Below are 21264 nucleotides of genomic sequence, written 5' to 3' on the forward strand. Positions count from 1 at the left end.
TTAAAATGATCAGCTCCATGAAGAGACAGAATGTCTGATGGTCCCCCTGAACTCCACTACTGAGTGATGAGATAGCATAATTAATCACAGAGCTTTTGTAATTTGCCTCAGAATTAATTATTTGTGGCTTTGAATAGCAGTGCTCTAGTGTTGTGATGATCACCAGTGATTCTGCTTTTGAGTTTTTTAAGGCATCTAAAATAACCTCTTTCATTTGTCTCCTCAAGGAGAGAAAGCACTCAAATCATGTCCTACTTACATTCAAAATAAATACCTTGAAACCTGGGAAGTGTACTTAGAAAATAGAGTATGTTTAATCTTACCATCTGCTTCTGTCAAGTGATGAACATTTTCAGCATCTTTTAAAGATTTAATATCTCCATTAGCCACAATAGGTATAGACATGCTTTGTTTAATTATTTTAATTGCATCGTAATGTACAGGTTGATGCCTTTCTTCTGTACTTCTCCCATGTACTGTAATCCATGAAACTCCAGCTGCTTCAGCTTTCTGACATAGGTCAACTGTTCTTTTTAAGTCCTCATGGATCCTAAAATTGCAAGGAATGAAAGCAGTAGGTAGTAAATTTCCTGGCCTATATAAAAAGCACTCCTCCATAAGGAGGAATTACCACAGATTTCCATAAATAACAGTATAAAGCCAATATTACAGTTGGAAAACAGTGTTTGATTTTTGAGGTGTTTTTAAGATATATGAGTTTAGTGTACGGAAACTGGTATTTAATTTAACATTTCCCACTTATATCACATCTCTGTAATATACATAGTAAATTTTATAAAGATTGAGCAAGGGTACCCAAAAAATCTAAAATCAAGGCCATGATTTTGCATATCTTGTGGGGAAAAAAAAATCTAATTTATAATAGTCCCCCTTTCCAGAAGGACTGGAAATTGAGTTGCAACTTAAATGACAAAAAACAAAAGGCACATAGGATATATGGCTAAATAATGGATCGAGAATGGTCATAGAATCATAGAATGGTTCAGTTTGGAAGCAACCTTAAACATCATCCAGTTCCAATTCCCCTGCTATGGGGAGGTAGTGGATCTTCCACTAGACCAGGTTGCTCAGAGGTCATCCAACCTGGCCTTACAAACTTCCAGGGATGGGCATCCACAATTTCTCTGGGCAACCTGTTCCAGGGCTTTAGCACCTCCACAGTAAATAATTTCTTCCTAATATCTTTTAATCTAATCATGCCCTCTTTTAGCCTGAAGCCATTCCCCTTTGTCCTGTCACATCATGCCTTTGTACAAAGTCTGTCTCCATCTTTCTAGTGGACTCCCTTTAGGTACTGGAAGGCTCCTGTAAGGTCTCCCTGGAGCATTCTGTTCTCTGGGCTGCACACAAAGCAATGAAAAACAAGTCTACAGAAGTTTAGAAGCTGATGTAGGGAAGCAGAATGTATTCCTTACAGCAGCTGTGGGACCAGTTCTCAGTTTTGTTACCATCCCTTTATACTCAATTGCAACTGTGGCTCTGCTCTCTAATAGCTCACAAAGCAAATCCTTGTGATGATACAGACTGTGTATTGCTTTTCTTTTATAGAAGCCCTCATTTTTTAACTTGTACTTTCATATTGTTTGGATTGCAAGAGAACTCTAGCTCACAGTATGTTATCTGAGTAAGTGGTCAAAGGCTGTGCTGGTTCTAAGTTTTCTATTACTTGCCCCAGACATTTGAATCAAAAAATCTCAGCGGTCTTCACATGTAAGGAAATTACTATAATGTATAGTATTGCATTAATAGAATTATAAATATTATTACTATTACACGAAATTCTTTAAGAAAAAAAAAAGATTCTTCCATGTACCACAAACAGTAGTTAAGTTAGACCTACCTTATTTTAATAGATACTGAAAATTTAGGGTTGTCAATCTGACTCCGTACATGTCTCACCATATCTTTAACAAGCTCAGGTTTATTTATTAAGCAAGCACCATAACCTTCTGACATCGCCCATCTTTAAAAGAAAAAGAACACTCATATTCTACATCTGAAGAAATGCAGATCAGTATCAGTTACATACATCAGTTTCTTTCCTTATGACCTTCAGAATGTGTGGTACTGGCTGTAGATCAATTATTTGTTTGCAGTTTGGTACAGCTTTTAGATCCTGGTTCAATCTCCATTGTGCTACCAGAACTTTGACAAGTTACCAATCTCTTTAGGTTCAAAATAGACTCATAAGGAAAATAAAATTTAATCTACAGTGCATGCATAAAAGAAATAATTTGATGTTTCCCCTTCCTCCTGTCAAAGATTTCTTTTAAATAGATGACAACTTCATATTGAAAAGGAGGATTTTTTGAAGTGCAGGTGAGGACATTATTTTAGTGATATTCTGGTCTCACTATTTTGACTGGCAAGAATAACCTTTGCTTCCACATAAGAGCAGCAGTTTTTAAAATAATTTTTCTTATAGAGGCACATAAAGTACACCAACTTTAGTTAATTTGAAACTAATTTGTACAAGAAACAAACGATTCAAATGTAAGCATGTATTTTTGGCCTAAAAGGAACAGACAGTTTTACATACTTAACAGTAGTTAGCTAAAAAAACCCCCAATACTTCCATGCACAAGCCTCAGATCTCTCCAGAAGGGCTTTCTCAAATACTATAGTTTTAGGTCAAGAAAACCTAATTAGAATAGAGAAATTAAATTTATTTGCACTGTAATATTATCTTTTACTTTCCTACATTTTTCAGGTCTTTATTTAGAAAAAGACTGCCTGACACTCATGTAATAGATGGTTCTCAATGGAACCAATTAGGAAGAATCTTACTACTCTATTTCACTGCCAAAACAAAATCTTTATCAATTTAAGTGAGAAGTACATCACTAATTCACTAAACTTATAAATTTAATAAAGGATGGAAAAAATTATTTTCACTACTTTATCTGTATAATTTTATTTTAAAGACTATCCTTCACTTGCAGCAAGTTTGAGACATCATGGACTTGCCTCATTATTCTGGAAATTGCTACATCATGATTCAAACCACTCTGCAAATTATTTGCAGCAAGCTCTTTTTGGTAGTGCACATTTAACAGTTGCTGAGAAGGGATGGACACTTCAGAGCCAACACTCAGTATCTCAGAAATTAAAAAAGGCAAGTTGGCAAATACATACAGTTTTCCCAGTAGTCTCACCATGGTGACAGGCAGCTGGGAGCACTCAGAACAGTGCCTTACCACATAGACATTTCTGACAGGTTAAAAAGCTCTTCCTCTCTTGAAATCTATTTTTAGGTTAAGATAGAAATTATGATGAAAAGGAAGACCAGCATTCTTTAGTCTCTTAATTATTTATCCATATTTACCCAGCTTGTTCAAACCTTTACCTCTGAGGACAGCCACAGTTTAGGTCTATTCCATCTGCAAAAGGACAGATGATACGGGCAGCATCACACAAAATCTGTGCTTCTTTAGCAGCGAACTGAACAATCAGTGGGTGATCACCTATGCCAATGAAAAGATATTGAGAGATTAAAAATTCCCAGAAAATAAAAGTAACAGGTTCTAAATTTTGAATGCTATTTTTGTATATTGTACATCTGTCTGACCATGGTCCTGGCAACCAAGTATAGGTGACCCTGCATAAGCAGGGTGGCTGGATAACATGACCTACAGAGGTCCTTCCAAGCTCATCTATTTTGTGATTCTGTAAGCCCTCAGTCACAAATAAACAAAGGCAGCTGGCCAGGGGTTACTTACTAAGCGAGTATGTCTATTAACAGAGGTGGAAATTCAGACAAATATAGGTGTACTACACAGTTGCTGGCTTAACATACACTTTCTGACTGACACTGGTCAGTTGCTAATCTTTCACAAAGACCATTTATGAAACTAGGCATTCTCTAATTTTCAGCAGCCTTCATGCTTCCCCTCTTAGCCTGCCCCTTGTCTGCATGCTGCCCCTTTGCTGTGCTGTCTGTCTTGCCAGGTCTGACACTTGCTTACAGAACCAATCCTTCAGGAAGGAACTAAAACACCCACAAGCTTTGCCCTTCCTCATCCCTGCCCATCATTTTCCTTTTCTGTGCCAACATGGCTGTTTTCTGTCCACAACGTGACACGCAGAATTGGAATGAGCACACGCGTGCAGAAGCAGCTCTAGCAGCTTTGTCTCTAGTGAGAAACCAAAGTGCCAGCGCTCCTCAGCTTGGGTCTGCTGAACTACTTGTGATTTACTAAGCCCCTGCAGAGAGCCAGATGGTCATTTGGAACATGAGTTCCTCTTTTACAGCTACTGCATTACATTAACGGCATCTCAAACATCTCAAGCTGTCTCAGCACTCACTTTCCATATAAACAATTGCTGTAGTTAAAAAGAAGCAGTGTGGTATCTGAGCACTGATGGAAAAAGAGATGATCCAACAAATGCACAAAACAAGTGCACTTCTTGTACTGAAGAGACCACAAGTGCTTTCTGAACATTTTTCTGTTTTAGAGGAAAGTAAGAAGTTATTGAAATGGTGGAGATTAAGTAAGAAAGGCCACCACTATGCTCTCAATCAAGCTGAGGCACTTCTAAAAGTTACCTAAAAATCCAGCAAGCAAAAATAAAATAAAATTGCACATATATTTTTAAAAGTGTCCTTTTAATACAGTGCTCTAGCTGAAGGAATTTACATTGTTATACCTAATATTTTAGAATAAGCCCACATGCCTAGTTTCTCTTTGTTGAGCATTAAGTAATAAAAATACTGAGTCTAGCCACAAAACTTTTTAGCAGCAGCCACAAAGAACACCTGTCTCTGAGAAATATACAACAAAGAAACATGAATGCAGAAGAAAATGTAAAACATAAATTGCAAACCTACCCCACTAATTAGAAGACAAAATCCCCAAACAGCCAGCAAGTTAAACATAAAACCACACAACATGTAAATGCCAATAATGTAAATACTATAATCTGGTGCATGAGGCAGCGTGTTTCACAGGCCTGTAAAATTAAGGACAGCATAAAACAACTGAGTAGGAAAAGGATGTTGTTTACAACACTAAAACATTTCATCTCCTCTTTCCCTATCCCAGCACTCCCCAGAATACACTCCATATCTGACCTGCAGAATTTCAATGCCACCGTACTTTGTGTAGAGCAGAAGTGTAAGTAAATTCAAGGGGGGCAAACGAGTAACTGTGGAGCTTTGAACCATATATATTTGAGTCAGTTATGTTCTTACTCATTTATTTTTATGTACAATGAGTTATTAATGGATTTTTTAAAGTTGCATTCCACTCATAAGAGTCTACCTGTGCTTTTCAATGTGAATTTCCTCTGTAATTGCTCTGTTCTATTTGAATAATGCACCATAATACTGGGTGCATTACTACCATAATACATAGCCAATGCTAAAACAGTGAAATACACTTTCCCTATTACATATACACTTATGAAACCACAAATTCTGTGGCCTAAATAGACTAAATCATCCTAATTTATAGATCCTACATGCTGGTCTTACTTGCATGTTAGTGGTGCTTTTCATTCCTCCAGCTGCAGCCTGTGCTCGTATATTCCTTGTCACACTGTTCTGCTGCAGCCACTTCATGCCAACAGATCTCTATCGTTCTCATCACCTCTTCCCACATACTTCAGATCTCTTTATAGCCATGACACTGTGCAAGTCCTCATACTTCTTCTTTTTATAGGTGTTCTGGTTATGTTTCTGTACCATGCCTGAAGCCTTGCTTCTCCCCCTCAACCCCAGCCATGCTTAAACCTCTGGTATCTTTTGTGCTTTCTTGTGCTCATTTCTAGAGTCATCCACCAACAGCCCTTTCCACTTTCCAGTCTGGCTAATATGAAACCCTTCTTCTTTTCTCAGTCCTTCACTCCACTGTATCAATGGCTGGTCTACTACTTTTTACACCTTCAGTAGCACTCTTATATTTGCTAGAGACTAGAAAACTTTTCCTGGATGACTTAAATGTTTGTTTCTGAAACACACATGAAACAATTCCTAGAAAAAGAATCTTACTGCAATCTTGTACCTGGCCTAACTGTGATGGATGGAGTTACTTGTCAAATGTATTTGAAGCTCATTTATAGTGGCCTGTGTGGTGCTGCATTTTGGATTTTGTGGTAAAACCAGTGTTGATAATTCACAGCTGTTTTGGCTGTTGTTGCAAAGTACGTAAGTACGTGCACAGTGTCAAAACTTCCTGGTTTTCTCACTTTGCTTGCCCCTACCCCCAACAAACAGACTGGAGTGGGCAAGAAGTTTGCAGCAAAGCTATGACAGCTGACCCAAATAGGAACAAGGAGTATTCCATACTGTATAACATCAAGCTTAGCAAGGAAACTGGAAAGATAGGGAAAGAAAAAAGTGGGTTGGGACAAGGAATTTTTGTTCCAGTGTAGCTACTGCTTGGAGAATGGCTGGGCATTGGTCTGCTAGTAGGAAGTGATTGCCTTTGCAGAACTTGTTTGTTTCTCTCCCTTTTTCTTCCCTTTACATATTAAGCTGCCTTTATTTTGACAAATGAATTTTTCTTTCATTTGTTCTTCCTATTCTCCCCCTGTGCTGCTGGGAGAATGAAGGAAGAATGAGTGGTAGCTATGTGTGGTCAACCTCCACAGATATAAATCACTTTGGAGGCCTTGATTTCAGGTGGAGACAAAGTTTTCCACTATTTCATTTCACTCGCTATTGCTGGACTGTGCTTACTCTCACTTAGACTATTTCTGTGGTTTTATAATCAGACAATATACAAAAATTGTTAATGGATGTCAACTTGTGTAACTCACTTCATTCACCAGGTCAATTTCACTTATGATCACATAAAACATTCTGACAAGGCAATGGTTTCTTAAAAATAATACCTTTGTTTGTTGTGAATTCGCTGTCTCTGGCTTTTGCAGATCTCACAAAATCAGCTGCCACTATCATTGGTGTGTAACACAAATCACAACTGTACTTCCTAACCAAGGTTCTGAAAGCCAACCTGCAGACACATGAAGATTAAAAGGTAAATAGTTAAGGCATTTTTCTGATTAGCTACCCTAAAATGCTGTTCCAACATGCAGTATTGTGGGGATGTTCAAGTGTTTTATGTGTAGATCTGTAATGAAAATATGTAAAATAAAACATGCCCCACATCTACCTCTGTCCTAAATAAAGGAGAAGAAGGTAATCACCCATTTTTAGTCATTATAAATTTGAGAAACAAGTTTCTAAACAGAGAAAATGACAGAGCTGATATGACAGTTACTTACTTTGAATAGCGGACCATAGGAGCACATATTTTTACAACTTGCCCAGAATGAAACAAATCCATGGGATCTTTTAGTTGGCATTCTTTAGTTTCTCTGATGTCATCAATCATGTATAACTAACAGTCCTTTCAGCATCTGGAAAAACAAACAGCGTCTGAAACGTTCATCATTCAATGCAGAGCAGCACAGTTTACACAGCACTGCCGTTCTGGTGAAGCGGCCGGCCAGAAGATGCTCCCCGCAGGGTGCCAGGGACAGCCCTCCTGGCACGACTCCCCCAGGCACGACTCCCCCAGGCACGGCTTCCCTCAGGCACGGCTCGCCCCGGCACGGCCTCACCCTGCACGGCCCCTCGCGGCATGGCCCATCCCGGCAGGGCTCCCCACGGCGCGGTGCATTCGGGCACGGCTGCCCCGGGCACAGCCTCTCCCTGCGCAGCCTCTCACAGCACGGCTCCCCCCAGCACAGCCTATTCGGGCACGGCTGCCCCGGGCACGGCCCCTCACAGCACGGCTCCTCACGGCACGGCTCCCCCTGGCACGGCCCCTCACGGCACAGCTCCCCCCGGCACGGCCCATCCGGGCACGGCTCCCCCCGGCACGGCCCATCCCGGCACGGCTCCCCCCGGCACGGCCCATCCCGGCACGGCCCATCCCGGCACGGCTCCCCCCGGCACGGCTCCCCCCGGCACGGCTCCCCCCGGCACGGCCCATCCCGGCACGGCTCCCCCCGGCACGGCTCCCCCTGGCCCGCCTCGCTCCCGGCGGCCCCGCTCACCACGTGCCGCCGCCGCCGCCCGCTCCGTCGCGCTCCTTCGCCATCATCGCCGCGCGCCGCGTCCGGGAGTGACGCGCGGGCTCCGGCACCGCCAGCATGGAGGAGGCGGGGGCTGCCCCCGCCCCGGCGCTCGCCGAGCTGCGGGCGGACGGTGAGGCGCGGCCGTGGGCTCGGGGGGCAGCTCCGGGCACAGCCCCTGCCGGCACGACCGCGCCGGGGGCCCGTCCGCGGCGGCCCGGAGGGTCCCCCGGGAGGGCGGCGGTGGGCCGGGCGGGCGGGGGAGCCCCGCACCGGCGAGTCCCGGGAGTTCGGGCGGAGGAGCGAGTGCCCCGGCGCGGGGAGGGACCGCGGTGGGTGCGCGGAGTGTGCGCTGGGGCTCGCTTGCTCCCAAAGAGAAAAAAATTGCACTGGAAGGAGAGGAGAAGGTGCTCGGTTGAGTTGAGAGTAGCTGTTTGGGAACAATGGTTTTGCTTGATCCAGAGTCATAATTGCAGTATTATTTCATAATTGTTTTATAAACTCACACCGTTGTCGAAATCCGGTATGATTTAATCAAGTTTTGTCTCTTGCTACTTGTCAGTGATCTGCAGGTGACTGGTGTGTTTGCTTATGGGTACAGGCTCAACAGTTTCACCCTGGTTACACTGTAAACTTTGAGAAAATAAGGTACTTTTTAGTGTATTCTGCTCAAGAGAAGGGTGTCGGGAATAAAGAACATGTGACTTTATCACCATTTGCAAAAAAAAAAATAAATCCCCAAAACAAGCACGAACCCCAGTTACCGGTTCCAGACTTGTTTCTCGTGATTGTGCCCTCTTCCGACGTTTGTACTATGTGATGTAGAGAACATTTACTGTTATGTTGAAGAAATTGAAGGTCAGAGATTTGTACACTGCAGAATTAAATATTATTTAATTCTTCTGAACCAGGAAAATAAAACCCTAAAATCCTAAATCCTTTTTCAGAATGTTATGCTGACTTCTTCAGAGAAGACTTTGATGTGAAAGCTTACACTTCCCAATCCATCCATCAGGCTGTGATAGCTGAGCAGCTGGCCAAACTTGCTCAAGGTATTAGTCAGTTGGATAAAGAGCTGCATTTACAAGTAAGTTTAAAGCATACCTGTTATTCTGGGGTGATTGATATAAACTAGTCAAAAACTTAGTATTCTTACGAGCTTGTAAATTGTGAAATTGCCCAGTGTCCTCTGCAAGCAGTTACTAAAGGTACAGTTAGCAGCTGAACTAGTAGTGAGTTTGACAACTCAGCTAAGCCCACAGTCAGTACTGCTAGCAGGTAACCATGTATTATTTCAGTTTTTGTAGTCTTATCTCTGTGTGATGTTTTACTCTTCCTGGTAAGAAGGAAGACTCTTTCCAAATGATTGTGTCAGCTATCATAAACACTTGAGGCCATGTTTCAGCATGGCATTGTGAGAAGATAGGGAGAGCTTGCACCTTTACATCATGTGCTGAAGAGTAGCATAAGCCCAGGGACTTACCTTTAGCTAGGCAGATACAACCTATGCTAACACACTCCTACACCTTCAGAAAGGCTTTTGAGTTAAGATAGAAGACGTTTTCTATGCAGAAATCATAAATCCACAGAAGACATTGCAATGAGAGCACTTGCTAAGTTTGTCTGTAGTTTCAAAACTTGCTTCTTCCCTCCCCCTGCCCCAGTTAATAAGTTCTTTGGGAACTTACTTACTTACTTACTTCTAAAAATGTCATAAACAGAAAAAAAAAGAATATACATAATTATGGTGTGATTAGTAAGTTCACATTTACAATTATTATTAAATATCAAGATGTGTTGAAATGTGATTGCTCTGCTGTCTTTAATTAAGATGTCAGCTCTGCTGCACATCTTAATTAATTTCTGACCCTCTTCTCATTCTCAGCTTGCTGCTTTTGTGAGTTAAAACACCTTGTATTCTTAAAACCCTTTCTCCTGTGAGATGTACTTGCTTTTTTCTGTATCTGGCTAATGTAGGGATGCTGATACTTAAATGCCTAATTGTGATATATTTAATACTTCTTTTAGGCTCATGACCCCATTTTTCTCTTTTGATTTCTTTATTGGTTTTTTTAAGGTTGTTGCAAGACATGAAGATTTGTTGGCCCAAGCAACTGGAATTGAATCCCTGGAAGGTAAATATTGTTATATTATGCTGGCTATCCTTACAGTGGAGGAGGCACTTTCAGGATTTGTGCAGGGAACTCATTCACTGCCAGCTTTGGCCCCTACTGTTAAAGCTCCAGATCTGATTTCTGAGGAGTAACATGTGGCAGCTTTTTTATTTTAGTTTTTTTTCCTTACGTCAGTAGATGGAGCTCTAAGGAGAAGATTTGGCCGATACTTCTCTGGAGTAGCTTCTTCATCGGAAAATGTATTTTGATAATGTTCTGAGCAACTTTAGCAATAAAGCCTTCTTTTACCTTTTAATATATTTTTCTAAATAAGCCTAGTTTTGTTGCAACATTGGTAGGTATCTGTTGCCATAAGCACTAATTTTCTGTTGCACATGCACATGTTGCATAGTTTGCACATCTTTACCAAAGAGGCTATAACACATAATCTAAACCATGTTGAGATACTTTTTACTAGGGAAGGGCTCCTAAGTTAAATACATACCTTTGTTTTATTCCACTCTTTTAGATGAGGATTTTAACATAAACTGCTGATTTTCAAAGGCTTGCTTAGGAACCATTGACTGTATGGAAGATGGTTGCAATATATTGTTCTCATGCCAGGAGCTCATTAAACCTGCCATTCTGCTCTTTGTCACTTTGCTGAGAGTGTCATATGGTTTGGTATTGTGGTGGGGTTTTTTTGTGCAGACAGTGTCCTTAGTGTTTGGAGCTGCTTGGGTTCACTGTTTTGTGTCAGTAATTGCATAAAGCTGTAAAATGAAAGAAATGGCTGTTTAATCTAGTAACGGTAGCTCCTGAATAATTTTTTTAAACACTTGGAGAATCAAATATAAAAAACTGAAATATGTGTCATTCTCCAAATAAGAAGTAGACAGGAATGTGTAGTGAATCTTGTGACTGATAAATACCTCCCTGTAACAATCTTCAGCAATTTGTGCTCACTGGAATTCTGTTTTCTGAAATGATGGTTGTTTCTGAAGACATTTCTTCCTAAAATTGCTCTGAGGAAAGAATGATGTACTTCAAAACAACTACTCAGTTAGGAGACATTTCTATAAGGCAGGTGTGGTAAATAATGCATGTTTTACAACTAATATGGCAAAGTAAAAATACAATTCAATTCACCTCAAATTTGTTGAAAATTTTCCATTTACTTAGTGTTATGCTCTTAAAGGAAACACTGAGTCAAGATTCATAAGAAAAAGAAAAGATAAATGCCAACAGATTTTTTAATTGTGAAGTTAGAAATGCATAGCTCTTGGTATATTTATCAAGTATGTTAGCAAGTGAAGATTATGGAACTAATTCACAGCATGCACAGTCATTTGGATGTGTGAAAGTGAATCTCATTAAACATTTCAAATTGGTACACCCAGCTTGTAGAGTCTTTTCTTTTTTAGGCCTGTGCACTTTTTTTTAATGGTACACAGCTCTGCTCTATGTATTCTTTTCTTCTTTTCTGTCTATAGGTAGTTCAGTAGGTATCTTGAGCTACCTCTTATTTTAGGATTAGGCTGAATTGTATCATCATGTATCTTCCACAGCAGGTGGAGAGGGGAGAGTGCCTTGTCACCCATCCTTATTCTGTCCTCTAGGAAGAGGGCTGTTGGATGCTTAATAGCACTATTACAGCCATAGATGCAGCAGTGTTGTGCCACTGGCCCTCCCCCATTATTGCACTGTAGGGTAGACAGTGCAGCCTATTTTGCCAGCTTTTCACTGTATCTCATATCTTCATTCTCATGATCTATTGCATGCACAAGTATAAATAACAGTGAACACATGAGCCTGTCACTAAGCTAATAGTTCTGAAATATGGAGATGATGAGAATTTACCTATCTATATAAAATGGGTGAGATACAGTCACAGTACAGGACAATGTGAATGTAACTATTTGTAGTAGTTTTGTTTGTCTTCCATCTTACTGTATCATGCTGCAGTTCTATCTAATTTAATGAAGGCATGCTTGTAAACAGGGCTTTACAAAAACGTTGTATTTAGAACGCTAACAGTAACTGAAACAAAAATAATTTCATAGGCCTGGGTTTGTCTAACTTAATTAAATTCTCAGCAGGCTGATTCTGTATTGCAAAAATGACTCCTGTCCCCTACTACTTTGTTTGTAATTTACCAAAAAAGAACAGGCGCGCTTGTTGGCTTTCCTTGTGCTGCTTTGCCAAACTAATGTGGAACAAACATGATTAGGGTAGTTTGCTCTGCTTGTAATCTAAATTAGATGACCTTATAATGACATTGATATCTTACTTTTTCCTAAAGATCCTTCTGCACAGGATGAAAACCTTGAAATAAAATAATTTATCTTCTCAGTCCTCTTTGTCCTAGTCACTATGTTAAATAAATAGTGTTAAATATGTTTTGCCACTTTTATATATCATGGTCAGGTTTATACCAGGTTATATAATTTGAACTGCAGTCCAAATCAACATTCTTTTAGAAAGTAGCATCCTCTAAATAGTATTTGAAATTTCACAAATGATGGATTTTGGAGTGATATTTATTCTGCAAGTTTATGTTCTCTACCAATACATTTTCCATAACATTCAGTAAGTGACCTGCTCATTTCGTTTCCTAACATGCTTGCTAATTTTGGTTTCTCTGATGCTCTTTTATACAAGGGGAAACTGATTTTGATTTATGCTAAAGTAGTTACTATGATTTGAAGAAAAACTCTTTCTATAATTTTCTTATGTTTCTATAATTGATGAATAATGTAAAAATCTGCTTTATTTTGCAGGCGTCCTCCAAATGATGCAAACTAGAATTGGTGCTCTACAAAGCACTGTTGATAGGTATGACATTCATTATGCAATTCGAAACTATAAATCCTTATGTTCTACAATGCTATTTATTAACACTGCTATAAATAATTTTCTCTTCTTGTTTTTAGAATTAAAGTCAAAATTGTTGACCCCTACAACAAAATAGTGTCTCGCACAGCTCAGCTAGCAAAACTTCAGGTAAGTTGCATTAAAAACATATTTTTTAAAAAAATCTTTTTAATATTTGTTATTTCACAATTGTCAGACATGAATACAGTTTTTCTACTCCAGTAGCCTGTAGTTCATTGCCAGTATTTTTCTGAAAATCAGTATTTGTTTCTCTTCAAGAGCTACTGAGAAGTGCTTAGTAGGAAAGTAGGAAATTGACATTTGCACTAGCTAACTGAGTTTTTGTAGAGATGGAGGGAAGAGAGAAGGGTCATCTGAGTGTAGATTAATTAAATTCTCATAACTGTTTATGTTATTTTGGTATTTAATGTTATGGTACTGTTGTGTAGAAGATGATTTTTGCCCCTAAGTTAGTGCAGGCTTTGCTGCAGATTAGTAAAGAGTTTGTGAATTAATTATTTCAAAATTCTTTCACATTTCTTCCACAGTCAAGATGCAACTTCAGGAGCTATTTGTGGTTGTGGAGTTTTGTAAGCCAGGTGCATAGTTGTGCCTGCCTTTTAAATATAGTGGAGTCTACAGAAGGATGTAGATATCTGTTAGAGGATAGCAGTGGGAGAGAGCTTATCACAGTGATGGTGAGATAAGTGTCAAACACTTCCATTGATAATTTTATAGTAGTTGAAAACTTTTCCATAGATCTTCAGGAGTCATGTATCTGCATTCTATTAAGTTTATGGTTTGAAATGCAACACAGCTCGGGCCCCACGGTTGTTTAATGAGTTACTGTTTGAACTGTTTGTCTTTGCAAGTTTACCTGAATTTTGAGCTGTGGATATACACTCTAGTAGATTGCCATCTGCAAGTGACTGCTGTTGTAGAGTAGATGAAGCTGCAGACTCGTGCAGATTCTAGTCTGGGGACTGGTGGAGCAGCTGCACTGTCTCTTGGCTGAACTTCTATTTTCTTTGTTACTTTCAGTAGCAGTGAAGTTCAGCAGGGAGCTCTTAACACTCTGTGCAGCCAGATGCTACTGTTGTTTGGCCAGATGCTACTGTTGTTTTCAGCTCCAGCTGTTACTCTTTTTGCCACTGGCCAAAAGTCCCATGACTTCCATGTGGCAGGTTAGGTGCAGATTTTTTTGTTATTCTCTGATGCGTGTTGTGCATGTAGAAGTTGTGGGAATGTGAGGCTAAAGATGAAGATCTTTTGTAGCCTGCCCTTACACAAAGTCAGACTGCAGGAGGATGTCTGAGGAGAAGGAGTCCCTGAACTTAGGAAATATTTCTTGGATGCTTCCTCTTGGCTGTTACATGGGTTTTCCTGTGGTGTGAAAGCAGCATCCATCCAGAGTCATCATTATCGAGGCTGTGCCAGGGGATTTGTAAGATCTGACTTTTTTTGCTTTAAGTCAGGAAAAAGAGGTGGAGAGTGGGAGTCTGGTAGGTTGCTCTTTTAGCATCAGTGTAGAAAGAGGAATGATGATTCCAGATTCTCTGCCAGAGAGAGTCAGTCTCATCACAAGAGCTGCTTGTCCCCCCTGCTTGCCCACACAAGTCCCTTCTTGTGTTGGCAGATACTTTGTGAGTGCTTTATGTTACACTACACTGCTGGGAGGAGTTGAGGGTCAGGACACCTGAATTAATAAATGAAGCTGAATTTATGGAGAGTTGAGTCAAATCTCAACTCTCCATCCTCCTAAAAATGCACTGCTGGGATGTCCTTTACCTGGGGGACTCCTTTGTTGAAGAAGGAAGGGCACAGCAAACAATTGACTTCCTGGTGATGGCAGAGCTTTATGACATGAAATGCAAGACTTGTGGTTTGGGACATTGTCAAACTTACTAATTTTATCAGCTGATCTACAATTGGTAGATGTAGATGGCTGGTAAAAGAAGTTGCCTTCTGTCAAAATCTGTAGGGTTGGCAGGTATGTTTTGCTGGAATGTGTGATCTTTCAGTGCCTCTTGTAGTTGTGATGGTGTTCTTTTAATACCTCTGCATTGATTGCTGTGGGACTGCTCACTAACTGAAGGAATATTTGACTTGCATAAAACTAGATTTTGCCATCCTTAATTGTTTTTAATATAGTCTGGCTTTTTCATAAGCATTCTCACTGCAAGTTTGTTGTTAAACTTCAAATCTAGTCCTGAATTCTAAATGTCTGCTATGTTCTTGTACATAATTTGTCTTTCTGTGCTCTTAGAGCTTCATGGCATCCCAAGGCAGCAGCAGACACCAAAAGCTCACTTCCTGCTCTAAATGATACTGTCCTCTTCTGACACTTTCCATAGCTGATCACAAGCTAAGTGGGAGTGGTTAACAGCTGAAATGTGTAGACAGGGAGTTTGTCCTTCAGAGGATTCTTTTCTGGGAAACTGTTTAACTGAGTGTTTTTGCATGGTCGCTTGTTGCAGTGTCTTGGTGTTTGAAAAGCTTTATAATAGGAAAACATTTAAAAAAACCCCATTAATTCTATATTTCAAAGTTATTCTTACTTTAAAATATTTACCAGTAGCAGATGTCTTTGTGATGCTACTGTAAATAAATAGTAAATATAGTCTGAAGATAGTGGGCTGTCTCCACTTTTTTCAAGCTTTGTAAACAACAAAATATATACATTCAGTTACCTGCATATATGAGCTACACACTGGCACATTTTCAAGTGACTCTCTCTTTGTAATTATGTCTTCTTTCACTAATTTCTTAAAATTACTTGAGATTAAAAGTAAGAAGCTTTTCAATGGCTCAAATTATAGTAATAATTTCTGTTATTGTTGGCATGTTGTTTAAAATCCAGGAGAGAACTAATATGTAATCTCAAAAAAAATCGGGGTTTATTTTTAATTTTACTTAAAATGACTTGGACTAGCTGGGGCCACTGGCCTTTTCCGAATTAATTCTTGCTTGAGCAGTAGAATTTGTTTCTTCTTGGATGAAAGCATCTCCTTTAGAAAAGCATACTTGATGTACTCAGGGAGGGAATGTTTCCTGAATTAATTCAGACTTCTGTTATGTGGGTAGTCAGGTTAGAGGATCTGGCATCTGTGAACAGCTCCACCATTAGATACAGCTCTTTATTTCTGTTACATGTCCTTATATATAGCATTCTTTTGCTGTGACTAGGAGTTTTACTAAGTTGGACAGGTCACATAAATGAAAATACTTGAGTGAAACAGAATCTTTGTCAAGGGTGCAATGCAATAGGAGTCGCTACAAAATTTAAAGTGCATCTTCATGCCTTCTGATTTTTTTCCTCCTACTAATTCCCAGGGCAAGAAATTAAAACTGTTTTGTTTTTGCTCTTGTATCTAAATGTAACTTCTCCCATCTCTTACTCTCTTTTAAAATATTGTTTCTTGGGACAGGAAATAATAAGCAACAATTCAACAAAAAAGAAATACTCTTTTGGCGTGTAAAGTAAAAGGTGGTTAGAAAATAACAGAAGGTGAATTCTCGGGGAAAAACCTTAGCCAGAGGTATACAACTGGCTTAGAGGATAAATAATTTTGAAAGCAAAATAGTAATACTATACCCTCTCTCTTGGTGAAGCGTAGTGCACTATACTAGAAGCTATTTTTGATTAGTCTTGCAGAAATTTAGTTCACAGATATGAAAGTGATATGCGGATCAAGATTTTTCTAATTAAAGAAATGAATTAATAAAAATTAATACATTAATCTCTCAAAGCAGGATAAGCCCCACTTAGCTCTCACAAAGTAGAATAGAAATCACATGGTTAAGTTATTACAGAAGGCATAGAAAACTTGCACTTCAGACTGTGATAGAGAGCCCAAAGCTGTGAGAGTAAATGAGCTTTCCCTGATGTGCCTCATTGAGTTTTTTTCTAATTTTTCTTTTTTGTTTTGTCTAATATGTTAGATGTTTAATAAAATTAAATTAGAAATATTTGTGGATTTGTTAGTTTGTGCTGGCATAGGGAAAAGACAGTCAGGTTGTACAAGTCTGCTGTGGATATTGGTTGAAATGATTCACTGGTATAGTTTTTTATATGTGCACTTCAACTTCACTTTTCAACAAAGGAACTTGAGTCAGAAAAAGAGGTTCTAAGTCTTGTTGGATACGAAACATTTTTTTAAAGTAATTTAAAATTAATTTTGATGTCCATAAGGTTAATACTTCAGAAGACTTTGCCTTCAGTACCAGGGAAAATAGCTCCAAACAGAGAAAATAGCTCCAAACAATTACATCATACTTGTTCCAAATTTCTCACTTGCCACCCTTGTTAATCTGATTGCAGATTTTGGACTGTATCTATGACTGTACTGAAATCTGAGTTGCATTTCTGAATTCTATTTTAGCAGTTACCCACTCCAGAATGTTGCTGTTCCCCTAGCATGTATTTCAAGATATTAGTTGAATGAAAAGTTATGCAACTATTGTATTTGATTCAGATGTCAGCAATGCCTGTTATTCTAATTTGGTGCTAATGAAAGCACACATGAATATGGTTCCTAAAAATTTATATCTATGTCCGCTTTCCTATTTTTTAACCAAGAATGCCATGTAGTTTAATAAGCATATCAAAGAATGTGAACTAACAGTTGGCTGAATGAAGGTAACTGGCCTTCTGAAAGTTTTGCTGAGAATTAGTTTTTACATATATGCCTACCATAAGAGTCAATATCTGTAATAACAATTTAATCTTTAAGTTTTATTGTCTTCTGAAGTAAGTGCTGCCATTTTGCTTCTTTTGGATGAGTAGTATTTGATCAGCAAAGCCAACTTCCTGACTTTGCTAAAGCTTTAAGAGGGGAGGAGTATTGAGGAGAGATGCAAGAGGTAAAATAAAACTCACTTCTAATTAGAAATATAACTTGCTTCTGTCATGGGATTCTGAGTTTCCTTTGTTTTCTGCGTGGGTAGTGGCAGAATAATCTCAGTAGCCCCATGAATATAATTACCAGCTTCTAGAAGTCTTCATCTATATAACATAGAATCATATTAAAAATCTTTGGAAAAAAGGGATTTCAGTGTTCTAAAGTTCCTTGTTTTTATTCACATTCACATTTCCTTTTTTGGTTAAGATGTTTCCACATTTGAGTAGTGGTATTATGTGATGGTAATATACTGATAATATCCCCTGATGCCACAATTTCCCTGCAGGCTGCCTGTGACTTGCTGCGGAGGATAATACGCATCTTGTATCTCAGTAAGAGACTTCAAGGACAACTGCAAGGAGGAAGCAGAGAGATAACAAAAGCTGCCCAGAGTCTCAATGAACTTGGTGAGTCCTTCTTAATTACTTTTAGATACATTTTTAGCTTGTGCTCACATGACTCACACTAGTGTTTGAGTTAAAGAAACACCCAAAACTTTTTACTGTGGTTCTTGCTTTCTACTTCCTGATTTAAATTGGGAAATGGGATGGACAGAACTTACTAGTCCTTTACATTTTTTTGTATGACTTCTCTAGATACAGGTGTTTAATAACATGAAAATTCTGTGATAATAACCTGTGCTCTTTTGGGCAACAATTTCTTTGTGGAGCAATTTCATACTGGTTTATGTTTCTATAAAACACACTCAGATGCAGCAGATATATATTTAGCTTTTGGGAGACATTGCACTACAATAAGGCATAGTTTAAACTACAGTTTATGTCCTAAGAGAAAGATATTGGTCATGTGACTTTTATGAAAGCCATAGGTGATATGATATACAGATACCTAACCTAGTTCAGATGCTAGAAGTGTTCTGCTGCAGTAGTGACTAATTTACCCTTTATTTTATTGGCTTGTGTGAAGTATAATGAGGTAGTTCCATGAAGGGTCATGTTACATTGCTAGATTGTTTTCTATACTTGAGCTAGCTTGGGAAATTCCATGCTGTGCTGCAGGATGCAGTGAGGAGCGTCACATTAGTCTTGGAGATCAGTTAGTGGTGTTGTATATGGTATCTTGCCAGCTGTTTCTCCTCTGATTTAATGGTATTCAAATTCCAACTTCCAAAAATAGGTTGTGGGAGGGCTAAACTATCAAACATTCAGAATCATCCTGAAGTTTATTTTGCATATTTGTCACTACTGCTCTTTTTATATTGTGTGATCAAAAAATTATTAGACAATGACTTAGTCCTATAACTGGCAGATGCTGTGTTGCAAGCAGAAAGTTTATGTATTTATTTAGTATATCAGTCTGGAGCACTTAAGTGCCAGTTCTATCATTGTAAGTTAGAATATTTTTTCTGATTATTTTTACTTTTCTTTCCATTTTGCTCTACCATTACATCTTCAGAGTATATAAAATAATACTGTCTGTTAACTACCTGGATTACCTTGATCCTGTTAAACAAATTAATACAATTTAGTGGTAAAATCTGAGATGTTTAGTGTAGTTTTTAGGGTTTCTTTCTTTGATAGAAAATACTTTTTAGTACTCATTTTCCTCTTTTTTTGTTTCACCATTTGTGGAGGGATAGAATATAAGAAAATAAAGATAGTGCAGAAGATAATCTCACACCTGAGGAGTTGCAGCTGTACTAATCACCAAAGATTAGGAACAGGCCTGCCCTTAATAGGCCACAGCTGTGTCCAATAAGAAGATGAGTGCTACAAAAGAGTGGGGTAGCTGGGTGAGGAGAGAGCTGGAGTTTGTTGGTTGTGCTGTGAAGAAGGAGTCAGTGATGTGAGGAGATGCCCATGAGAAATCACTGAGAAGGTGTGGGAGCTTTGCAGTAAGATGATGACAACTGTTTAAATAAAAAAAAAGACCTTGCACTTTCTTTTGTTGAAGTGCTGCAGTCTTTTGAGTTTCTTGTTTTCAAATACTTGGTGTTTTCCTGAAGCTTAGCAAAGTCTGAGTAATTATTGTTGAACGTGAGGGGAAATGTGTCCCATTAGGCGACCCTTTTGAATTGGATCCTACGGTCCCTGGGGGTAGCCAAGGCTTGTGGTCCTTAATTTAATCCTTCATCCTTAGTTCTGGATGGTTTATGGCCAGGTAAAGTACCTTATCTACTGTCATTTCTCTTTCCATCTTCTTTCCTGGTATTTCTTCCTTTCTTCTCTCTTACCTCTCCATCTGCATCTTTGTCACCCTTGGCTGGTTTGCATTCTTCCTGCTTCCCAGCTGGCCATGCCTCCCAGCACAGCGTGGATGGGAGCACCCCCTGAGGAGATGCTGGTGCAGGGAATTGGAGGTGCCTGTCCTGTGTGGAGAGACAGTGCTGGGTGTGGGATAGCTCTGTTCCAAGGGAGGAGAGCTCGGGGGCTGCACTCAGCATGGGTCAGGGTTCTGCTGTGGGAGTCAGCAGGGAGTGTGGGGTATGGCTGGGGAAGTGCTGTGCTTCTGGACTTGGAAAGCATTGGCATGGGTGGGAGATCTCTAGCAGAGTAGTGGTAGTGTGTGGCAGGAGAGCACTGGGGATGTGGTGGCTTGGGGTGAGGCTGTGCAAGTGCCGTGCTTCAGGAAGATGGGAAATGTGATGTAGTGCTCTGAGGGTGGGAAGCATGGGAACAGCACTGAGAACTGGCAGTTCAGGTGGTGAGATATGAAAGCTTTGGGGCAATGCTGCAACTTCTGATGGTAGTAAATAGGTGGTAGACGTGAGTGCTGTGAAAGCCTGGTATTGGATAGGGACCTCTGGGTCACAGAGGCTTGCTTTCATGTCCAAGATGAACCCTGATCTGTGGTTTAGCCAGATATTCCTGAATATCCCTTTCATCTCTTGTTCCAGGAAAAAAATCATTCCATTGTTTATTACCTTTCTGTTGTACATGTGGTGCAGAGTAATTTCTGCTTTCTCAAATTCAGCCCTGTGATATTACTGTGAAAGCTTTGCACTTGCTGTGGTAAAAGATACCTTCCATTGCTTCTAAGGTATTCTGTGCAGAATCTTGAGATAACTGTCAAGTTTTCTTTTAATGTACTGCTACACTATGTGTGTATGTTTAGATATGTATTTAACATATATTCCTGTAGCTAATCTATGTTAGTTCCATCACAACTTCTACTTAGTAGTGTATTGAAGTTTATTTTGCAGTGATGGGAAAGGCTGTGGTAAATACAGAAAGTATTTGAATTAGGTAGAAATATGTGTCAATTAGAGAAACTACAAGAAACAGTAGCTTTTACTGAGAAGCAGGTTTTTTCTGACCTGACTTCCTTAAGCAAAGGAAGTCTAGAACAAATAAACTATTTGTTGGAGTCTG

At 39.4% G+C, this 21264-nt stretch overlaps 2 protein-coding genes across 4 annotated transcripts in view; one reads left to right on the forward strand and one right to left on the reverse strand.

Moving 5' to 3' along the window:
• Positions 1-8084, reverse strand: part of DUS4L (dihydrouridine synthase 4 like) — a 37177-nt gene extending 29093 nt beyond the window's left edge. The window contains exons 1-6 of one of the 3 annotated variants that reach the window (XM_066550816.1): positions 8026-8084; positions 7249-7383; positions 6856-6977; positions 3368-3485; positions 1862-1984; positions 324-550 (exon numbers count right to left, since the gene is read on the reverse strand). In XM_066550816.1, the coding sequence (XP_066406913.1) occupies positions 324-550; positions 1862-1984; positions 3368-3485; positions 6856-6977; positions 7249-7358 (700 nt within the window). In that variant the 5' untranslated portion in view covers positions 7359-7383; positions 8026-8084. Of the gene's footprint in view, positions 1-282; positions 551-1861; positions 1985-3367; positions 3486-6855; positions 6978-7248; positions 7752-8025 lie in introns of those variants that run through there. The other 2 variants (XM_066550817.1, XM_066550815.1) reach the window with 2 other exon arrangements.
• Positions 8075-21264, forward strand: part of COG5 (component of oligomeric golgi complex 5) — a 173575-nt gene continuing 160385 nt past the window's right edge. The window contains exons 1-6 of the mRNA XM_066550811.1: positions 8075-8176; positions 8991-9130; positions 10121-10178; positions 12938-12992; positions 13091-13160; positions 18219-18339. Coding sequence (XP_066406908.1) covers positions 8122-8176; positions 8991-9130; positions 10121-10178; positions 12938-12992; positions 13091-13160; positions 18219-18339 — 499 coding nt within the window. The 5' untranslated portion in view covers positions 8075-8121. The remainder of the gene's footprint in view (positions 8177-8990; positions 9131-10120; positions 10179-12937; positions 12993-13090; positions 13161-18218; positions 18340-21264) is intronic.

The sequence above is a fragment of the Molothrus aeneus genome, chromosome 5 (assembly GCF_037042795.1).
Source record: "Molothrus aeneus isolate 106 chromosome 5, BPBGC_Maene_1.0, whole genome shotgun sequence".
Taxonomy (NCBI): domain Eukaryota; kingdom Metazoa; phylum Chordata; class Aves; order Passeriformes; family Icteridae; genus Molothrus; species Molothrus aeneus.